The sequence below is a fragment of the Manacus vitellinus genome, unplaced genomic scaffold, assembly GCF_001715985.3.
Source record: "Manacus vitellinus isolate BGI_N305 unplaced genomic scaffold, ASM171598v3 scaffold_3_pilon, whole genome shotgun sequence".
NCBI classification, from domain to species: domain Eukaryota; kingdom Metazoa; phylum Chordata; class Aves; order Passeriformes; family Pipridae; genus Manacus; species Manacus vitellinus.
This window is the reverse complement of record NW_021940535.1, coordinates 42,147,641-42,166,255: the sequence shown is the minus strand read 5'-3', so window position 1 is coordinate 42,166,255 and position 18,615 is coordinate 42,147,641. Positions and strand designations below refer to the sequence as shown.

Here is an 18,615-nt window from a genome sequence, read left to right as displayed (position 1 = left end):
GAAGGAATACAATTCAGTGAAGACAACTTAATACACTTATCCACATTATAAAACCAAAGCACTGTAGTCAAGCACTTCTCCAGATACTGGATTTCAATAGCAGAAATGTTGCTGAATAGGGCTGAAGTACAGAGCGAGTTCTAGGTTCTCATCTGTGCTGCACAGTGTGTTTACATAATCATTTTAATTTTCCCCACAATAGTCTGCACTGGCATTTCCCATATATATACTTAATGCAGTATATGCTAACAAGGATTTAGGGTGTATCCTACATAGAAACACACATGGAGAGGGGGAAACATAAAAAGTAGCATCACATTAAGTTCAGGATCTTGTATAAAGATATATTCAGAGTTAAAAACTATTATAATTGCAAAAGGGATAGTGCAATATTCAGCTGATAGCTCTTATTCTTTTCAAGAGTATGCCTATATATTTTCCCCTAGTCTTTTTGTTTCTTTAAGTTGGGAGGCATAATGTTTAAATGTGGTATGTCCTTGAAAGGCAAAAACAAATAGTATTTTAAACAATATTCAAAAATATGTTAAGTAATTGAAATACCTATACTTTTGTCATCTGAAAGTGGTAGGATTTGCACAGTGGTTTAAATGTAAAGCACAGAAAATGAATTAAGAGAAAAAAATCAGAACATTTTGGATGTCAGTATGGTCAAACATCTTATACATCTTATTTCATTTTAGAGTTATCCTTTGTTAAATGTTATTGCGAATGGTTACTGGGTACTTTGGTTATAATTAACAGGAAGATCATACTGCATTTAGACTCTGATTTTTAATACTGTGTATATGTATTAACACATTGTATTAAAAGTTGTAGAAAATATTCTAAAAATTTTCCTGGTGGATGTGAACATAATTACTGGCATAACTCTTCAACAATCAGTTCTTTCCTACTTGAATGGGAATAAGTATCCCTCACCAGACCACGCACAGGAAATCTGAATGTTCTTGCTGCAAATGGTGCTGCATCCAAACTATTGCTGCAAATGGTGCTGCACCCAAAGAAATGATAAGCAGATGTATGAGAAAAGGTGGTTAACGAAACAGGGAATGCTTATGTCTACACCTCTTGAGAGTGATGTGATATTCATGGTCAAAAGTTACATAAGTTCACCATCCTCTCTCATAGCAGTTAGTGTAACACTAAGGTAAATATCGCCAGTTACCACCAGGTAATTCTGTTTTATAAGCACTTCAGGTAAAAATGCTTTCTTCTGAATGAATTACTCTATGCACCATTATTGCTATACTGTCTGATTTTGTACACTGAAATTTTGGTTATCTAAAATACATGGATTTTTTTCCTTTGAATTGGCATCAGACAGTGTTCCATGTGATAATACAATGTCCATTTAAAGAATTAAATCTACCAATGTCTAGGAAATTTCTGATTTCCTTTGCTTCTTCCATTCAGAGGACAAATATCAGTAGACAAATGCATTCCTTCACAGGGTAATTAATACAGGACTACAAATTGGAAATTAAACTGCAGAGAAAGGAATCAACATGCACAGGTGATTTTCAGGCCTGTTTTTCCTTCTACACAGAAACCTTCCAAGTGATTAAGGCTGTAACATTTCTGAATTACAGCTTTGGGGTATAGGAGAATGTAAACCATATATTTTTATTTTAAAAATAAGTATGCAGAAACACAGTTTAAATTTGAAATGAGTTTTGGATTTAAACTTGAGTCCTTCTCCACTGTAAATTAAACAGAAAACAATTCTGGTTTGATATTGCTGAAATTGTTAAGAAAAAATTTCCACTGTGACTGACTATAAGTAAGAATTGTGGTGCACAGATCAGTGGTAGTAGATATAAAAAGAGGAATGCTGAGGTTTAACTTGTGACATGTAAATGAATCACTGAACTATCAATGTAGGTGGCTCTGACTGTTGAAGGGAATTCAGCCAGTCAGTTGTATCCTAAATCAGTATTTGTGATCAATAGCTACAGGATTTGTGGGGGAAAACAGGTCTGTCTATCTATGCCATCCTTCTACTCCCTTCTTTTGTTATGGTGTTCTTTGTTAATGTAAAGGAACAATTTGCTTGGGACTCAGTCTGATGAAGAGACATTTATGATGTTCACATACCAACTCTGGGCTGGATTCACATACTTGAACACAGGTGTCTTGTGTCATTTGGGTGATCAGTCTCTGAGACTTCAGCATGACCTATGGAGTCCTTGCTCAGCAGCTGGAAATCCAGAAAGATTACCTGGGGGTGTCAGGTACCCATAGCTCTTATGTTTGAGCAGTTGAATCAAGGCTGGGTATCCAAACTCTCAAGGAAGACCTAACTCACAGCATCAAAAGTGGCTGTGGAGCAACTCCTTTCATGCTGGGACACAACAGCTCCTAACACAGCAGCTCCTAACTCTGGAGTCTGCTACCAACAGCTCCCTGCCATTGTAAAGGCAGCCTGCACACGTGTGTGGTGTGAGCTCACCTGCTGTTGGCACCTAAATTCTCATGTCTTTATCTGCAGTCTGAATCCCATCCTTTGTGAATTCCCTTTTGTTTTTGCAAAACTAATCCTGAATCGTGCTAGTTTAAAATTTCTCAGAAGGTCAAAGTTACCTGACTTTAAGGCTTTTCTATTTCCAGAAGAGACAAGGCTTACTTTCAGAAGAGATATAGGCTTTGAATGGGCTGATTTTGTTAAAAGTTGGTGAACAAGCTGTGTTTGGAAATGGCACACAAGAGAGATGCACAGACCTGTAGTCTGCATGGATGGATGCTGTCACACTGTAGCCATGGCTGTATTAGATGAAAAAGGAGCACATTTGACTAATGGAAGGGAGGAGACAGCTGAGTGCTTCATTTTGCAATGATGACAGAGCATTAAATTGGTCTGGGGAGACAATGTGAATGGGGTTGTGTGGTCAGTTTACTGCGCATATGTGTGCGTGATACATCAAATTTTCTAAAATGCCAAAGAAACTTTGAAGCCCAGATCAAATTTTTGTAATAGCTTTGTGTGCTTTTGAAGATATGATCTGTACTCAATTTGTGTTTGTCAGATTCCTAAATGTCATCTGTTTCTATCTGTCACTTTTTTATCATACGGCTAAAATAGTGCACCTAAATACAAATTCCCAGTACAGCATCACCTTTCGTTTGTAACTTTAACACCAGGCACATGTTGTTTCTTTCTGGGAAGATACAGCCTGCTTTTGAGAGATGCCAGATTCAGTTTGTTTACATTTTAAACAAAGCATGCACATTTCAAATGAATCATGCAAGAATCTGCTTCTGCTGTTTACTGCATGAATGCAAACGTAAATGTATCCTTATGCAATTTTTAAATTCTGAAAAAAATATGATTTTTGTAGTATTAAATTAAGAAAGTATATTAAAATTCCTCTCTAAATACAGGCATTAGAACCATTAAATCTGACAAGTTCTGGTGAAGTGAATATGAATGGTATCAGACCATTCTCAGATAAGTCAGGTATTAGCACAGACATCCTAAGACACATGAAACAAAAGGTAAACTCTGTTTACCAACAGCCATGACTAGTAGTTATTAACTTAATGAATTAAAAGACAGTAGATAATCAGACTTGCTCCTTAAAGAGCAGTGTTGATTGTAGTATTGCTTCAATCTAGGCTCAATATCCAAGGTAAACCCCATGGCAAACTGAAACTGGAAACACTTCACTGGTTTTCATTAATATAGGCTACCTAAGCTGTCTGCTAACTGCTACTTTATATGTCTGGGGTAGGGGGACAGCCATCAGTTTCATCCTTCTTTTAATTTTTCAGAATTCAAGCAAAAACTCGAGAATTTCGGGAGAGACAAGCTCGAGAACGTGACTATGCAGAAATACAGGACTTTAACCGGACGTTTGGCTGTGATGCAGATCCAATGTATGCTGGGATCACTTCCTATGACTCTTCTTCAAATTGTGGCACGATAACACTGAACACCCGACCACAGAGCCCGAGGGAAGGACAGACAGTGGAAGCCTTGTACGCACAAGTGAAGAAACCACGGAATTCAAAGTCTTCACCTGGAGACAGGTAGGCACCAGCCATCAATCAATACACTCTCTCAAAATATGCCCTTGCACTGCTTTTGTCATGGGAGATGACTGTACATCAATTGGAAAGTCAGAGCTGCTTTTTTATTAATGGCTTTTTAAAGCCTTTATGTAGAACAGTATTGAGCTCACTCGAATCAACCTGTTACAGAATGGGACAGCAAAGTTATTTTCTGCAGAGCAACTGCTTTTCTTCTCATTCTTCAGATGGTTTGGAATTTTGGAGTCACCGTTTGGCATAATTGAAATTAAATTCAAATTTGTAACATTATCAGGTTTATTTATCAAAGCTGTAATGGATATGCTTGTGTAATGCAACATTTCCAACCTATTCACAACAGTTAAAAAATCTATACGAAGCTCTTTTGTTACAGCAAAAATGGGTTGAAGCTTACCTGGATTCTAGTCCTACTGCTGTCCTGAACAGGTTGAGCTTCTTGATTAAATACAGACCAAGTGAGTAAACTCCAAGCTTAACTCATGATCTGCTTTCTCTTCTCATGCTGTAGCTTATGATTTATACTCTTCCTGTGGTGTCATTATCTGAACTGGGTCATGCTTGGTTTTATGCTGAAACTGGGCAAAATTCTGGTTTCTGTTGATGGAGTTTTGAGTTCCTTTGAAAACCTGAAGCGAAAACAGGCATGTAAATTAAAATAAAGTAAAAATAACCAAAGGCAAAATTCACAGTTTTTTAGTACTTTAACAATGAAAATACATCTGTTTTCTTGGCTTACTTGTATGAACTTGCAGTTCTGCATTTTCTCAGCTCTACAAAAACTAACACAAAAATCCTAGTGCATGAGCTATTGCTACCTCATTCGGAGGTTATTAATTTAGCTGATAGTAAAGCCACTGATTTTGTTTTCTACTTCATTCTTTCCAGAATTAAAATATTGGACTTGCAGTTAAATCAGCAAAGCAGTGTCTTTGCTTACAATGTTTGAAATCTGTATAACTTCTACATGAGGACTGACATTCATATCTTGCGTATTCTGTTCTAGGTGGTAATGGAGTCATTTGTATTTGGTCTTAAGGAAGGTAGCTGTCATGCAGAGTTCAGCTAATTGTCTGTCCAAAATCCTTTGAGGACTGAGATTGTTACATTCAGCCCTCCACTAGATCTATTTTGCCAAGTTTCTTTACATAATATTGATAAAAATATATCCTCTAACATGGCAAATAAGAAATCTCAGACGCATTATGGAAAGCATACATTTTTATTAAAAGTCAGTAGCACAACTGCCTTTTTATTTTCTTAACTGCATTGTTCTCTTGTGCTATGTAGAAGGTCTGCTTTTCATATTAAATGAAAATAATTTATATATTGTGTACATATGTACATTATTTCAGTGAAGGAAGCAAAATAATATTAAAAGATGACAGCTTCACCTGCGTCCTTGAAATTTTGTATTCATTAGATATATATTGGCTGGCACTGGTATATCGAGGTATATATATACATTTTAAATATTATATATATATCTATATACACACATGCATATATATATTAATATGTGTATATATATACACATATGTGTAAATATATATATATATATAAATATATATAACATTCATATGTATATTAAATGTGCATTTCAGCACTTTTGTACCTTTGGAAATCAAAAGAACTTGGTTGGATATGGCTGCCACGTGGTGACTCTTATGGCTGTTTTTGTTAGACCAAAGGCACTGTTTCATGCTGGAGTTGAATGGCATCAATGTCACATCAACAAAAAAAAAGTTCTTTGATGCAAGCCTGGCACGGCGAAATAGAAGACCTGCATGACCTAGCTAACTCTGTGTGATTGCTGATAAAAGAACCAGGAGAGAGTGAGTAAAACTGAAGATAACGGGGTACTAGGAGAATCTGATGTTAATCATATGGGTAGGACCGAAGAGCAGTGAGGTAGTTTTGCACATTCAGGCTGCTTCTGGAGCATGGAGGGCCCTGTATCTCACAGCTGGATCACGCTGTGACAAAAAGAAAGACCCAGCACACACAATAGGCTTGAGCAGAGGGAGAAAAAGCAAAAGTCAGGGACTGGAACTGGGGTAAGCAAAGCCACCCCTAACCCTGTTATAAAGGGGGACACATTTGACAAGAAACACCTGGAAAGAAATATTTAATTCAGATATAAAAATATTAATTTTTGCTATAAATGTGCTCTGAAGTACCTGTTCAGGGGTCTGAGGCATGAAGTTCTGGTGTATGGGGTTTTCTTTTCTCTCTCCTCACATCTTTAACAACTAAACTGTGAAGGTAGTGAATCCCACCTGGTTCAGAGAGACTTTCTGCAGTGATTTGTGCAGGCTCAAAGTTGCCTCTCCCAGAAGTCGGGTCCGTACTTTGGGACCACCTCTGAGAGAGCATGTCATAATGTCATAGAATAGTTTGGGTTGGAAGGGACTGTAAAGATCACCGAGTTGGGCATAGAGGAGGTATAACATCTGTGAGGGAGCAGCTTTCAATCATCCTCAAGGTGTGTGAAGGAAATCTGGGAGCTTGACCCTTTGTAATGTTCAGCAGGAGAGCCTGAATTGTGGCTGAGGTATCTTCCCAAAGGGTCCTCTGTTTTTTACAGACTTTATCTTAGATTTATTAAGAAAGCATCCTCTGAGCATTTTAAGAAACAGTTGTGACCGTGAGGACCTGAGATGCTTGTTAACTGTGTTGTCTCCTTGTCTGTAGGATACCTGGCTCCTCACCCCGTGGGAATTGTAACTTGTTTCTTGCTATCCCTTTCCAGACCTTCTCCTTTCGCTTTGCATCTCCTGTGATGCCCTTTTCGACACCAAGCATCCAAATACCTCCTCTCAAGGCTCTTCTCCATGGAGCTCTCTTCTCTGCAGTCTGATTTATCCTTATAATGCCACAAGAAATTTGATGAGGAATAGTTGGTTGAGGTTCTGAATCCTTAAAATATTGTGTACATTAGCATTCACCTGTGGTGTTATTTTCAATGTCTTTTACCCCTTTGCCCTCCCATTCTTTCCTTTGCTCTGGATGTTTCAGAGGTTACCTAAATAGAAACAGTTGCTTCCAGCCTTTGTGGATGGGAAGGGAAATCACTCTCAGTGTGTTACCCTTGCGCTGAACTGCCAGGAGCTGGTAATGGCCAGGCTGTCTCAAATCTTTAGCACGTTCATATTAAAAGCAGCACTGTTTATATGGGAAATGTTATTTCTATTAAAGTTTGGTGCTTAGTGCCAAACAAAATATGACATTTAAGTAAGTCCAAAAGGTTATTTAAAAGGCTCTTACGAGGAAGCATATAACAAAATGTCCCATAATAGTTTGCATACCATTGCTGAACATTTATGACAGATTTTTCCGTAACTTGCAAGAGAATTACTGTGCCTGTGTGTGAGGCCTTGTCATGGTTTGTTTTTCTTTAATATTCCCTCAACTTCTCTCTGACTTTCATCAACACATGCCACCAACTGTTGTTTAACTGTATCATCACATATGAATAATAACAAAATATATAAACTGCTCATCAGAATAGTGGATAATTTATTTTTTTTTGCACATTTAAGGATATTATCAGAACAACTATTATATTGCTTTAACAAGTGATGGTACTGTCATCAAACAGTTATTTTATAACCTAACTGAAACCAGTATTGAGAACAGGCCTGTTTCTCCTTCTTGGATGTATTTTGTATTTGCATGTATCCCAAGCACCTCAGTTGTAGACAGATAGTACAAAACAGTAAGAAGAACATGATTATTCCTTAAACTTTGTCCATTTCTCTAAATGAGAAAGTAGATAGTATAATGTCAAACTACAGCAAAGGAGAAAGAGATGTTAACTTACTCATTGGAGACACACACATCTATATGTGTGTAAGTGACAATGCTTTACCCATCTTACCAACAATGGTTATTAAAAAACCCCAACTCTGTAAATAGTAAATTTTATTCAAATATATCCTTACAGGACTTGAAATTGATTTAGAATTAAATTAATGCATATTTGTGTGGCGTCATACTTAAGTCATTAATATGGTGGGGATATTGGTGGGGTTTACAGGGAAAAGCATTGTTTGGTTTGTTGATTTGGTTTTTCAGTGATAGTATTCATTAAAGATATAGTTGAAATACAGGAGGTTCTTTATTTTGGGCTTCTTATGTAATCCATGCATACAAGTAGCTCCTGTGAATATTGAAACACTTCAAATTCTAGTTACGCTAGTCATAACAATTCTCTCCAACAGCACTAAAAAAGTTGTTTTCTGTTCTTGATCCTAGAGAATTAAAGCAGATTCTCCTTCTTAACACAGGAGTTTATTGCTCAGAAGAAACGATGCCCTAGCAATAAATAAATAAATAAAATGAGTAAATACATTGGGAGTGATTGATGATCAGTATAGCTACATATACATGATCTGCCCTTGCTATATTATCTCTGTCCTATGTACTGATGCATAGAGAGACAGGCTACTAGGAAGTTTTTTCACTTATGTTAGGCATTAATGAAGCAAAATCAAGGTCAAATGTATAATCTATGTTTATTTTACCGTTCAGGAAAGAAGTATCTCAAGAACTGTGTTCTTGAGGATAAAGCTTTTAACTTAGCTGAAAAATGTCTCTAGTATGTTTTGCATCATATAGAAGAGAACCTGTGTGATTGCTCAATACTGTTTTTCGTGTAGATGACAATGGTGCTACACAGTGGGGTTTTATAGCGGTCACCTGACATCCATAGCTGAGCAGCATGTAGAAAGACAAGTCCTAATGGACATTTACTGGCTGTCACTCTGTAATCATTTCCCACCAAGAGTGCATTGTCCTGAAATATAATTGAAATAAAATAGGCACTGTGATGCTGTAAATCTAAATAGCTTGAAAATAGTAGGTTAGACTCCTCCAGCTTGCTGAGGACATTTTAATGGAAACATAAATACCATAATCATATGCTTTTTGCATGCATTTTGCCATTAAAAAGAAAAAAATCTTCATTTTACAAGGGAGACCTTTATGAACTTGTTTCTTTTCTATCAGAAGTAGAATCAAGTTATGTCAAAGGAATATCTTGGAACTGAAAATAGCCCCACTTCCTTTATCTGTCATCTGTTTGGTGCAAAGAGGCAAGATACTCTTTTTAAGGTTGGGTCACATACTTTGCTTGCTGCTTTTCAAAAAAAAATTGAGAACATTTTATTAAGATGTTAACTTTGATTCTCTCAGTAGTATCTTTACGCTTAAATTGGCCTGAGAGTAATGAAACCTGGAAACTGCATAGAAACACTCTAATATAACATAGAAATATGTAAAAAGTGCAATAAGCAGACTCTGTCTTTCTAGTGTGTATAAAATAACTTAGCAATAGCAGAATGGGTCATGAAAACTATGAAATACTATATTGCCATGCCTGGATAAATATTTGTTAAAAAAGCAGGCTCTTGTGCAGCTATATTAAACTTCTTTATTGGTAGTGTCAGTCACAACAGTGTTCTTAAGTCTGTGGGATCATTTATGCATAGGAATCTGAGCTTACTGCAAGGCCCACCAAAGATAGAGAGAAATTATTACTCAGGGTGATGCATCCTGTAAATGCTAGGATGTTTCTTAGACAAAGAGATTTTTTGATGGTTGTTGAAGTTGACTTGAAGAGCACTTTCATGAAGGGAAAGGCCACGGAACTGTAAACCATCTAACCAGTGACATTTAAAACCTGCAGAGCTGTGCAGAAGGCTAACAACCTAGATTGAATAAGATTATGAGTAAACTCTTCCCTCCTACCTCTGTTTACTTCTCTTCGCTGGCGTGGAAGTGTTTTCCTACGCCTGAATCCCTTGTTCTTCATTGTTTATCACCTTCTGCCATCAGAACCCTACAGAAAATGTGCTACCAGGGGAAAGTACCACTCATGCAGGAGAATACTCAATCAGGTTGAAACATTTCAGAGTAGAGAACTGTTTTCCAAGTTCCTTAAATAATCAGTAATGTTTCAGAAATTAGTAGTCATAGGTTTTAAATCCTTACCTTCCAGTGAGTGTAACTCTTTTGTGGCATTTTGAAGCTTCATTCCTCTGAGAATCTGATTTCTGGAAAGACTTTCCTGACCTAGAAAATAGCACATATGTCATTATGGGATAATCAAACAGACTTTCCAAAACAACTTGCTGGAGAGCAGTGAGTTAATGAACTATTTGCAGTTCTCTAACGCGTAAAACTGAAAATAATACTTGGAAGTCATTGTGATATTTTTCCTCCTCTGTCTGTGATAACCCAAAGAAGGATTAGTTAGAGCCTCTGTGAGACTCTTCATGGGGTTTAATTTCACTTTAGCGCTAACACATTGGGTTTTTTGTTTCTCTACCCTTCATCCTATAAGCCAGTAATCCTTGCCCCCAGGACTGCCTAAAAATTAGCTTGGTCTCTCACAGACCTGTATATTTAGAACCCAATAGACACTATTAGCATTGGCATTTTATTATCTTAGGTTGGTTGTTTTCTTTTGTTCTTCCATCTTGATAGAATATAAGACAAGTTTTAATATAAATTCATGAGGATTTATGTAGGCTCCCTATTGTGAAAGTATGCGATTGCTCTCCCCTCTTTGGGTTACCACTTTGGTGGAATAAATGGCAGACTTACAGTGAACTCTATTCAGGTCTCCCATTTTAATTACTTGAAAGTCCTGGTTTCTCTCTGAATAGATACCAAGCACTGATACTGTTGTGAGAACCGTGTCTTTCTCCATTTACCACAGCCACCGCCTCACTGAAAACCCGGTGGTTTCTCTTCCCCTCTCCTCTGGTCGGCTTGCCGTGTAATCTGAAGTGTGACAGATGTTTGTTTGTTTTTACAAAAGCAGCTCGAGTTAGTACCTCTACAAATGGTTGCAGTGGGAAAATGCACAGAGAGATAAGAGAGATGAACTTCCCGCTCCGGGTTACAAGACAAGGGGGCGAAGGGGGGCCCACCCAAACGTGCCCTTTGTGCCCCTGTTCTGAGCGACTGCGGATGGGCTGCCTTTGCTGGAAGTTGGGAGTATCTGCATAGCTTTGTGATTTTCAATTCTTTTGAGTGCAGATGAGAGACTATGTATAAAAGGTGGACCAAAACCTGTCACTTCTCATCCATTTAAGGGTATACTATATTAGTATTTTTATATTTTATATTATAATATATTAGTATTTTTAATACGTTGTAACTGAGTAATGCATAGGATTTTTTGTTGGTGTATTAGTGCAATTTGCACACAGATATAGATCAGTTGGGTCTTTTGTTGCTTGAAGAAAAAAAGAAATGAACCTTTACATTTTTTCAGATGGTAGAAGATAACATTTAATTAAAAAAAAAAAAGACAACTATAATTATATATCCTAGGATGAAACAAAACAAGTTGCAAAAGCAATGAGAGGCAATGTCTCAGGGATTTAATGGTTATTGTGTGGCTTGAGATTGCAGGCCAAAAACCCAGCTGTGTCTGTAACGTGCACATCTTTATTTCCCACTAATGCCATCAATACAAATTGAAGTTCTTCAGCCTGAGAAAGTTATAGAGAATATTTGAGTACACAAAGCTGAAAAAGCAAAGGCTTTCACATTCATTAAATGAAGTGCTTTGATCCTACCAGTGTAAACTGTTAAAATCTGTTCTTTGCAAGTTCTACTAACCAAAATTTTGTTTGTGAACTGATTTTGTGCAGCACTTGAACACCATAATTTAATCAGTTTAATTTGTTGTCCCTATTGAATGTAGCCCTTTCTAAATAGAATACAAATTTATGATTTTTATGTCTTTTATCTCCCTCCAGTCAATCCATCTGTTCCTCTTTGGTGAAGGATTCAGGCTTCTCCTTTCCAAGCGTTTAAAGGGCTAGAGGTTTTGCATTTTAGATTTGTCTGGTTATAGGAGAGGGGTGTGCAGGCAGAGCTTGGAGAGAGTGCTGTGTGCTCACCAAATTCTGGCTTTCTACTTGCTAAAACTAAATATGTGATTTGAAGTTACATCTTTAAAATAATGTATTTTATTCAATGAACAGTAAAACATTCTTCTAGTATTGGAGAGTTTGAAGAGTTTTTCTTTATTTTCTATTTTTATGAATGATATTTCCTTCACAGATGAAACAAACTAAATTGAACTCCATTGTTTATCCTTATGGCCAGTATTGTTTGTTTATGTGACTTACAAATCATCCTGCTTATGGTTGAACTATTTTGTCACTGGCGGAAGTGATGGAGTCTAATTGTGGGGAGGAATCCTCTGCAGTAAATTTTAGGAAGGAAAATAGCATCACTACACAGGATATGTAGTGATATATAGGGGGAGCTGGTTGATTCCTTTTAAAATCTTGTAAACTCATTGAATGAGTGCTTATGAAACATATCACATTGGCAACCCTGGAAACTGAGAAATTTCTGAAAGATCTCATTTCAGTTTGTTCTTGGTTGGAAAGCTGAAAAACTGTGCTTTTCCACTCGTCACTCGGAAAACAGTGTATATTACCACAACCTTATACTTCATGGTATATTGTTAAAGAATTGGTTTATAAAGTGTTTGAAGTCTTGTTCCTTAAGGCTCACTATGATGTGAAACATTGAAAGGTTTCTTGCATGACCTATTTTATATCATTAGGTATTTCTGAAAAACATCAGACTTACTTCTAACATCAGACTTACTTACTTGCCATAATTTTTTTTTCATTCTTTAAAATACTAGTGACATTTAAATAGCTTTTCAATCTGATGTGTTCATAGGAGTCTTTCTTACATGATGGATATATGAAATGTTATTATGGTAAATAGATGACATATTTGTAATGGATAGGTAATTTCATCTGCCTGAAGTTTAGATGGTGATATAACATATAAGAATTTATGAAAGAAAAAACAGAGGAGCAGATTTTGCTTCATTTTAATTTATGTGTATAGTTTGGTAACAATAATGCATGTCACGCCTGAGTTGCATTGCATTCTGTAATGAAATGTCTTCTGTGTGCAACAATTCAGTCTTGATTACAGCCTTCCCTCATTCCTAGGTTTCCCTTTAAAAGCAAGCACAGTACAAACTGGGATGAAAAGAGAACACATAATTTCTACTACCAACATTTAAAAAAAGTGATTAGAATGTTTCAAGGGATGTGAGAACTAATGTCCCTCAGACTTTTCACTTCCGCTTATCTTTGTGAAGGAAAGAGCTCTGACCTGGCAAACAAAGGAGACAGAAAATATTAGCATCGGTCTTTATTTTGCTAGACATAGTTCATGGCTCATTAATAGTTATAGTATATATTACTGGGGATTATATGCTGCAGAGAAAACAGGCAGAAGTTGCCTGTCATTACTTTGTAATTGTATTAGTAGATATAGTCGGGAGGGGGGAGAAAAAAGGAAAAAGAGAAGGTTTATCTGTATATTATTTTGTACATCATCTTAAACTGTGCTGTGTCTGCTTGCTTAAGATAAACTCTATGCATATTTGCTAAAATGTTGTCAAATTAACCCACCCATTTCTAAGGATTGCTAAATGCCCATCAAGGAATGGAGGGGCAAGCTGAAGCTATTTTAATTAGCAAAGTGTGATTTAAAGGTTGCTAAAATCAAAAAGAGCTTATTCATTTTTCATCAATAATAATTTTTCTTAATATTTCATCAAAACCTGCTGATTTGGAGACCACCTTCTGGGCTTTGATTCATTATGGCTGCAGACATAATTTAATTTTTCCCCCTTTCCTCATTCTGTGATATGCTCTTTCATCTTTGAGACATTGTTAAGATGTTTCTAACATTCACAGATTGCTAATTGGTTCAACTTTCTTTAAAACTGTACTTAAGACAGAGGCTTCTTTTTCACGGAAGCAGTTTTCCATACATTTGCTTTCACTAATGTTTTCTTCAATCTCTGTATGTGATAAAGCATAAGTTCTCAAAAAGACACTGAAAATTGAAGACATGTACTTTTTTATATATGGCAAGTGAGGCAAAAGTATTAGAGATGTGATAGAGGGAAATTAAGAGAGTTGGTACAGTCATTAAGACTGCACAGTCACTACGTTAGGCCTTTACAGTTCATCTAGAACTAACTTGGAATTACATGTAAGTAATGTTTCTTTATCTAAATCTTTGGGGGATCGTGAAGAAAAGCAATTATGGGAATTTATGCAAAGGCATTTTGTGAAAGGACGTACAATTAAAAGAAATTGCTTCTTTCACTTTAGTAGAGCTATTCATCTAAGTTTTGTCTACATAATCATACTCTGGTAATTTCTACTCCCCAAATGCATTTGTGTTATTATTTTGAGATTCATAACCTGTTTCTTCTTGGGAGATCTCTGTGTAGAGTAGTATCCAGGAAACTTTCCATTCATGTACCATGTTAAAACAACAAGTGGTTGGTTACTCAGCAGCAGCAGAACATAGGGCGTTGAAGCAGTCCAAGTGCTGTGGGCTGTACCCTGATCCTTTACTGTGTGTGGTTGGAAAACAGTCAAAATCTTCATTTTCCTTTGCTCCTCTCTCACTTGTGAAATGTGTCACACTGGGTGGATGCAGCTGATGTCCAAGGCACAGTAATTTAGAGCAGGGCCATCTTTTGCTTTTCTTACATGTAACCATTTTCTTCAATCCAGTCTAAATAGAATTTCAAAAAGTGTCCTCTGTGTCTTGCTTAGATGGTCAGAGCTAAGTTGTTTCTTCTGTGAAGCCACACTGAGCAGTTCATGCAGACTGAATTTCATTAGCTTTCATTAGTTGCTCTATTTTGCTGTAGTTAAAAAACTGCTGCAGCTCAAGATGTCAGAATTTAACAGGAAAACAGGTAAAACTGACATAGCATCCAGTGTCAGGAATTATCCTACTTTATTGGAGCTCATGCTGGTGTTTTTTAGTATTCCTTCTCAAGCTCAGATGCTTCCATCTTTTGTGTAACATGTCATATGTGTGTGTCCACATTCAATAGAGCACATGTACATATGCAGAATGCAATGCAGATACAAGAATGTGTTTAGCTGTGGCAGTATTTATTTGTGTTTGTGTATATTTATGTCTGTCTGTATGTTTTTGTATTAAAAAAATCTCTAAAAATTCCTCTGCTCCAGAGGAAGTGACCTCCAGAGCTCATCTAGTCCAACCCCCTGCTCAGAATGGGTTTGGTCAGGTCAGGTTGCTCAGGGCTGCAATTGTGTCCTCAATATCTCTGTGGATGGAGGTTTCATCCACCTCTGTGAGTGCCTGTTCCAGTATTTGACCAGCTTCATGCTAGCTAAAAAACAAAGGCAAAAATAAAAAGCCTTTTATATCAGAGTTTCCTGTGCTCTTGTTTGTGTCCATTTTCTCTCATTCTATTGCTGTGCAATTCTGAGAAGAATCTGGTGTGTTTTTAAAAAAAAAAAAAAAAATTTAAAGAATCGGTTTTTGTAACATTTGGAATATGAAACAACAGATTCAAATTTTTCAAGCATCAAAAGAAATTTTTAAAATAATAAGGATTACCTTAAAAATAGTTGTTATCATTGAACTTTTCCTAGAATGATTGCCAGCCTTGGCTTTTTTTCTTGTATCACCTATTGTATTTTCATATTTCAGAGTTACATTTAGGTAGGTGACTTGTTTCTCACAAATTATTTTGAAAACATATGTTATCTTTTTCTCCACTACACTATTCAAAACTTGAAGAATGAGTCTGAGAACAACGTATAATTCTTGATTCTTCTTGAAATACAGGAAGCTGCCTAGGAAGCTGACTTTTCTCATTTAATTCACAGGTTTTGTATTGTGCTTACAACATTCAGCTCCACCAAAAATGATGCATCTGAAAGCACCTTTAAAAATGACTCAGAGCTGTGTGTGCTGTTGGGATTGCAAGTGCTCCTTATATGTACTTAGTTCTTGCTTTTCAATCTGCTGGTAGAGAATTGTCTCATTCTGCTGGTAGAGAATTGTGTTGCTGTGCTGCACAGGCCGGATTGCTGCTGTGTGGGATGTGTGGCTCTGATAGCCTTTCTTCTGCTAAAGGATTTTCTGTATTTCTCTTTAAACACTGAGGTTCTGCAGCTCATCTGCACAATTTCCTGGACAAAAAGAGATCATAACTCCCAAAGAAATGATACTGTGTTAGCAGGGAATTCTGAAACAAAGGCTTGTAAGCATTTATCCAAGTCCTGCTCGCTACGTTCATTCTACAGCTCAAATTTACAGATGGTGAGTGCTGCATTGCAGGAATGGAGGCTCAGGAGACATGAGGTCTCCTGTGGAGCTGAAGGGCTGCACTGGAGGAGGGAGCGGGAAATGAAGCAACTCTCCTGTGGAGATCAGGAGCACTGCAGGATGGGGATCGGAGAGAGGAAGCTGCCTGCTGAGCTTGCTGTGACAAAGGGGAGCCAACTATCCTCTCACCTGCAGAAAAGAAAGAAAAAGAAAAAAAGAAATTAACTGCCCTTCTCATAAGCACCAGTGAAGCGTAGGATGGTCTGTGCAGGGTTGTCTTTTATCTGGATAGTATGTTTGCAAGGACCTAGAGAACTTCATAACCTTTAATGGGACTTGCAGTTGATATAATGACCACCCCTCAGCTGAACCCCTCCCCACTCCCTGCACTGACAGGCAGTTACCTGTACAGTGACACGCTGCTGCTGTTTAATTGCACATAAATCAGGGCCAGGGACTGGAGATGAGCCAGGAGAGTATGGAAGGACAATTTAAGTGCATAAGGTAATTACCTGGGCTGGAACATGGCCAGGGCATCAAGGTTAAGACCTGTACGCTTGTGAGAAATGCCTGTTGATATTCTTCCAGAAACCATTTTCTACAGAGTTACAGAAAAGACCCTTTTAGTTACTTAGTCTGATTCCCTCTGTACATAGAATTGGCTTTTACTGTGGTATATTCCACCACTCCTGTAGAGAACATTGAAATGAAGTTTGACCAGTAGCATTATGTGGGCTCTTTCTTTTATAGGTCTTGTTTGAGAAGACAATTGCCTGGTATATAAATGAAATTTTTATTTTATCGCCTCCACATTCTTTTGAATGTACTAAGGTCTATGGCAGAGAAACATAAACAGTCTGAGATTCACAGTACCTGTCTGAGGGTGTCCCTTGAGATCCTAAGTAAGGAGGAAAAAATTATTTTGATGTGTGTTCCTCAGTCACAAAACAAGGTAAATTAACTGCTACTGAGACCTCTGTTGTGGTTTAGACTGCTGCAAAAACAAAAACAAGCTTGGCTATCACCACATCACACATAAAAAACACAAACCCTTAACATCTTCCTTTCCTTCTTTGTTTGCAGACAAATGCAACATCTCTCCTTTGGTGAGCTTAATCATATTTTTCATATTTCACTCTCTTAGTTCATTACTCCATCTTCAGTCAATTTATGTTCTCTTTACCATTTGAAGCAACTCAACAGTCACATCCTTCAGCATTCTACCTGAGCTACTCAAACCTGCTCTTCATTGATGCGATACTGAGAGAAGAGCTGCATGCTGCCTCCAGTCATACAAGAACTCTGAAAAGTGTTTTTCCATTTATTTATCAGTCAGGTATTTATCCCATCTTAAAATCCCCCTTAAAATCTTAAAATACTTTCATCTGAAGATGGCTAGCACTTGAATACCTATCTCTTTAGTAGGAAGAGAAATAAATTTCGTTCTGCTCTTGACCATGTTTTTGCTGAATGTTTTTCATTTGTAAGAAGCCTACAGCATTTCACAAGGTTCTGCACGGTCTGTCCTAATTTCATATTATACCTCTCAGTGTTACCTGAGCAGCTCTTCAGAGGAGATCTGCAGAACGTTCTGTCTATTTGTCATGTGAGACTGAATGTGGACATCTAGAAGGAAAACTTTCGTTCCTACAGGTTGAGCCATTCTCGGTAGCTGTGACTGCAATATTTGTATTCCTTGCAGATGAATAGTGAAAAGGACTTCTGCACATTCAGCAGTTGGTTACACAATATCTAACACTAAAGCTAGGCAGTTTAAGATCTGATTTTTATTTTTTTGTTGCTATTGCTTTTTATGGTTGACAACATAGTGATCATTAATATTTCACTGGCATTTATTATAAAAGAGAATTATATTGTAATGTTAGAGGGAAATGTTGAAACTCATATGAGATTTTAAATCACTGTGTATCCAGACTGACAAATTGTGCTAGCATATAAGAAATAAAAGGAACTAAGAGAAGTTTAAAATCATGTGAGCAGAGAAAGGCAGTTTTATGCAGTAAATAAATATGATGTTAAGAAGGATGACATGAGGGAAATTGTTGATGTGGGAGGAACATATCAAAATCAGAGGAAATGAAAGAAGCATCAGGCTGAGGACTAAGGGTGAGAATGAGCCTGTGTGTCCAAGGCAAAAAGAGCTCCCAGACATGGGACTTGGAGATGACAAGTTGAAGATATTTATAGGGGGTAAAGAAAGGTAATTACATTTCAGCAGTCCTTAATCCATGTTGGTAAGCTTCTTGGCTGTGATATAATTCACACACAATTCATCAGAATACAACCAATTAAATTCTACTGTAATACCTTTTTTCCCCATATGAGCTCTCCTTCAGGAGTCACCTGATATTAGCCAAAAGTATC

The 18,615-nt window shown here is 37.1% G+C and overlaps 1 protein-coding gene across 12 annotated transcripts in view; it reads left to right on the top strand.

Annotated features, from left to right (window-relative positions):
• PARD3 (par-3 family cell polarity regulator) overlaps window positions 1–18,615 on the top strand; it is a 432,225-nt gene that overhangs the window by 328,305 nt on the left and 85,305 nt on the right. For 11 of the 12 annotated variants that reach the window (XM_029961730.1, XM_029961733.1, XM_029961729.1 and 8 more), the window contains one exon: window positions 3,790–4,047. In XM_029961730.1, coding sequence (XP_029817590.1) covers window positions 3,790–4,047 — 258 coding nt within the window. Of the gene's footprint in view, window positions 1–3,789; window positions 4,052–18,615 lie in introns of those variants that run through there. The other variant, XM_029961731.1, reaches the window with a different exon arrangement.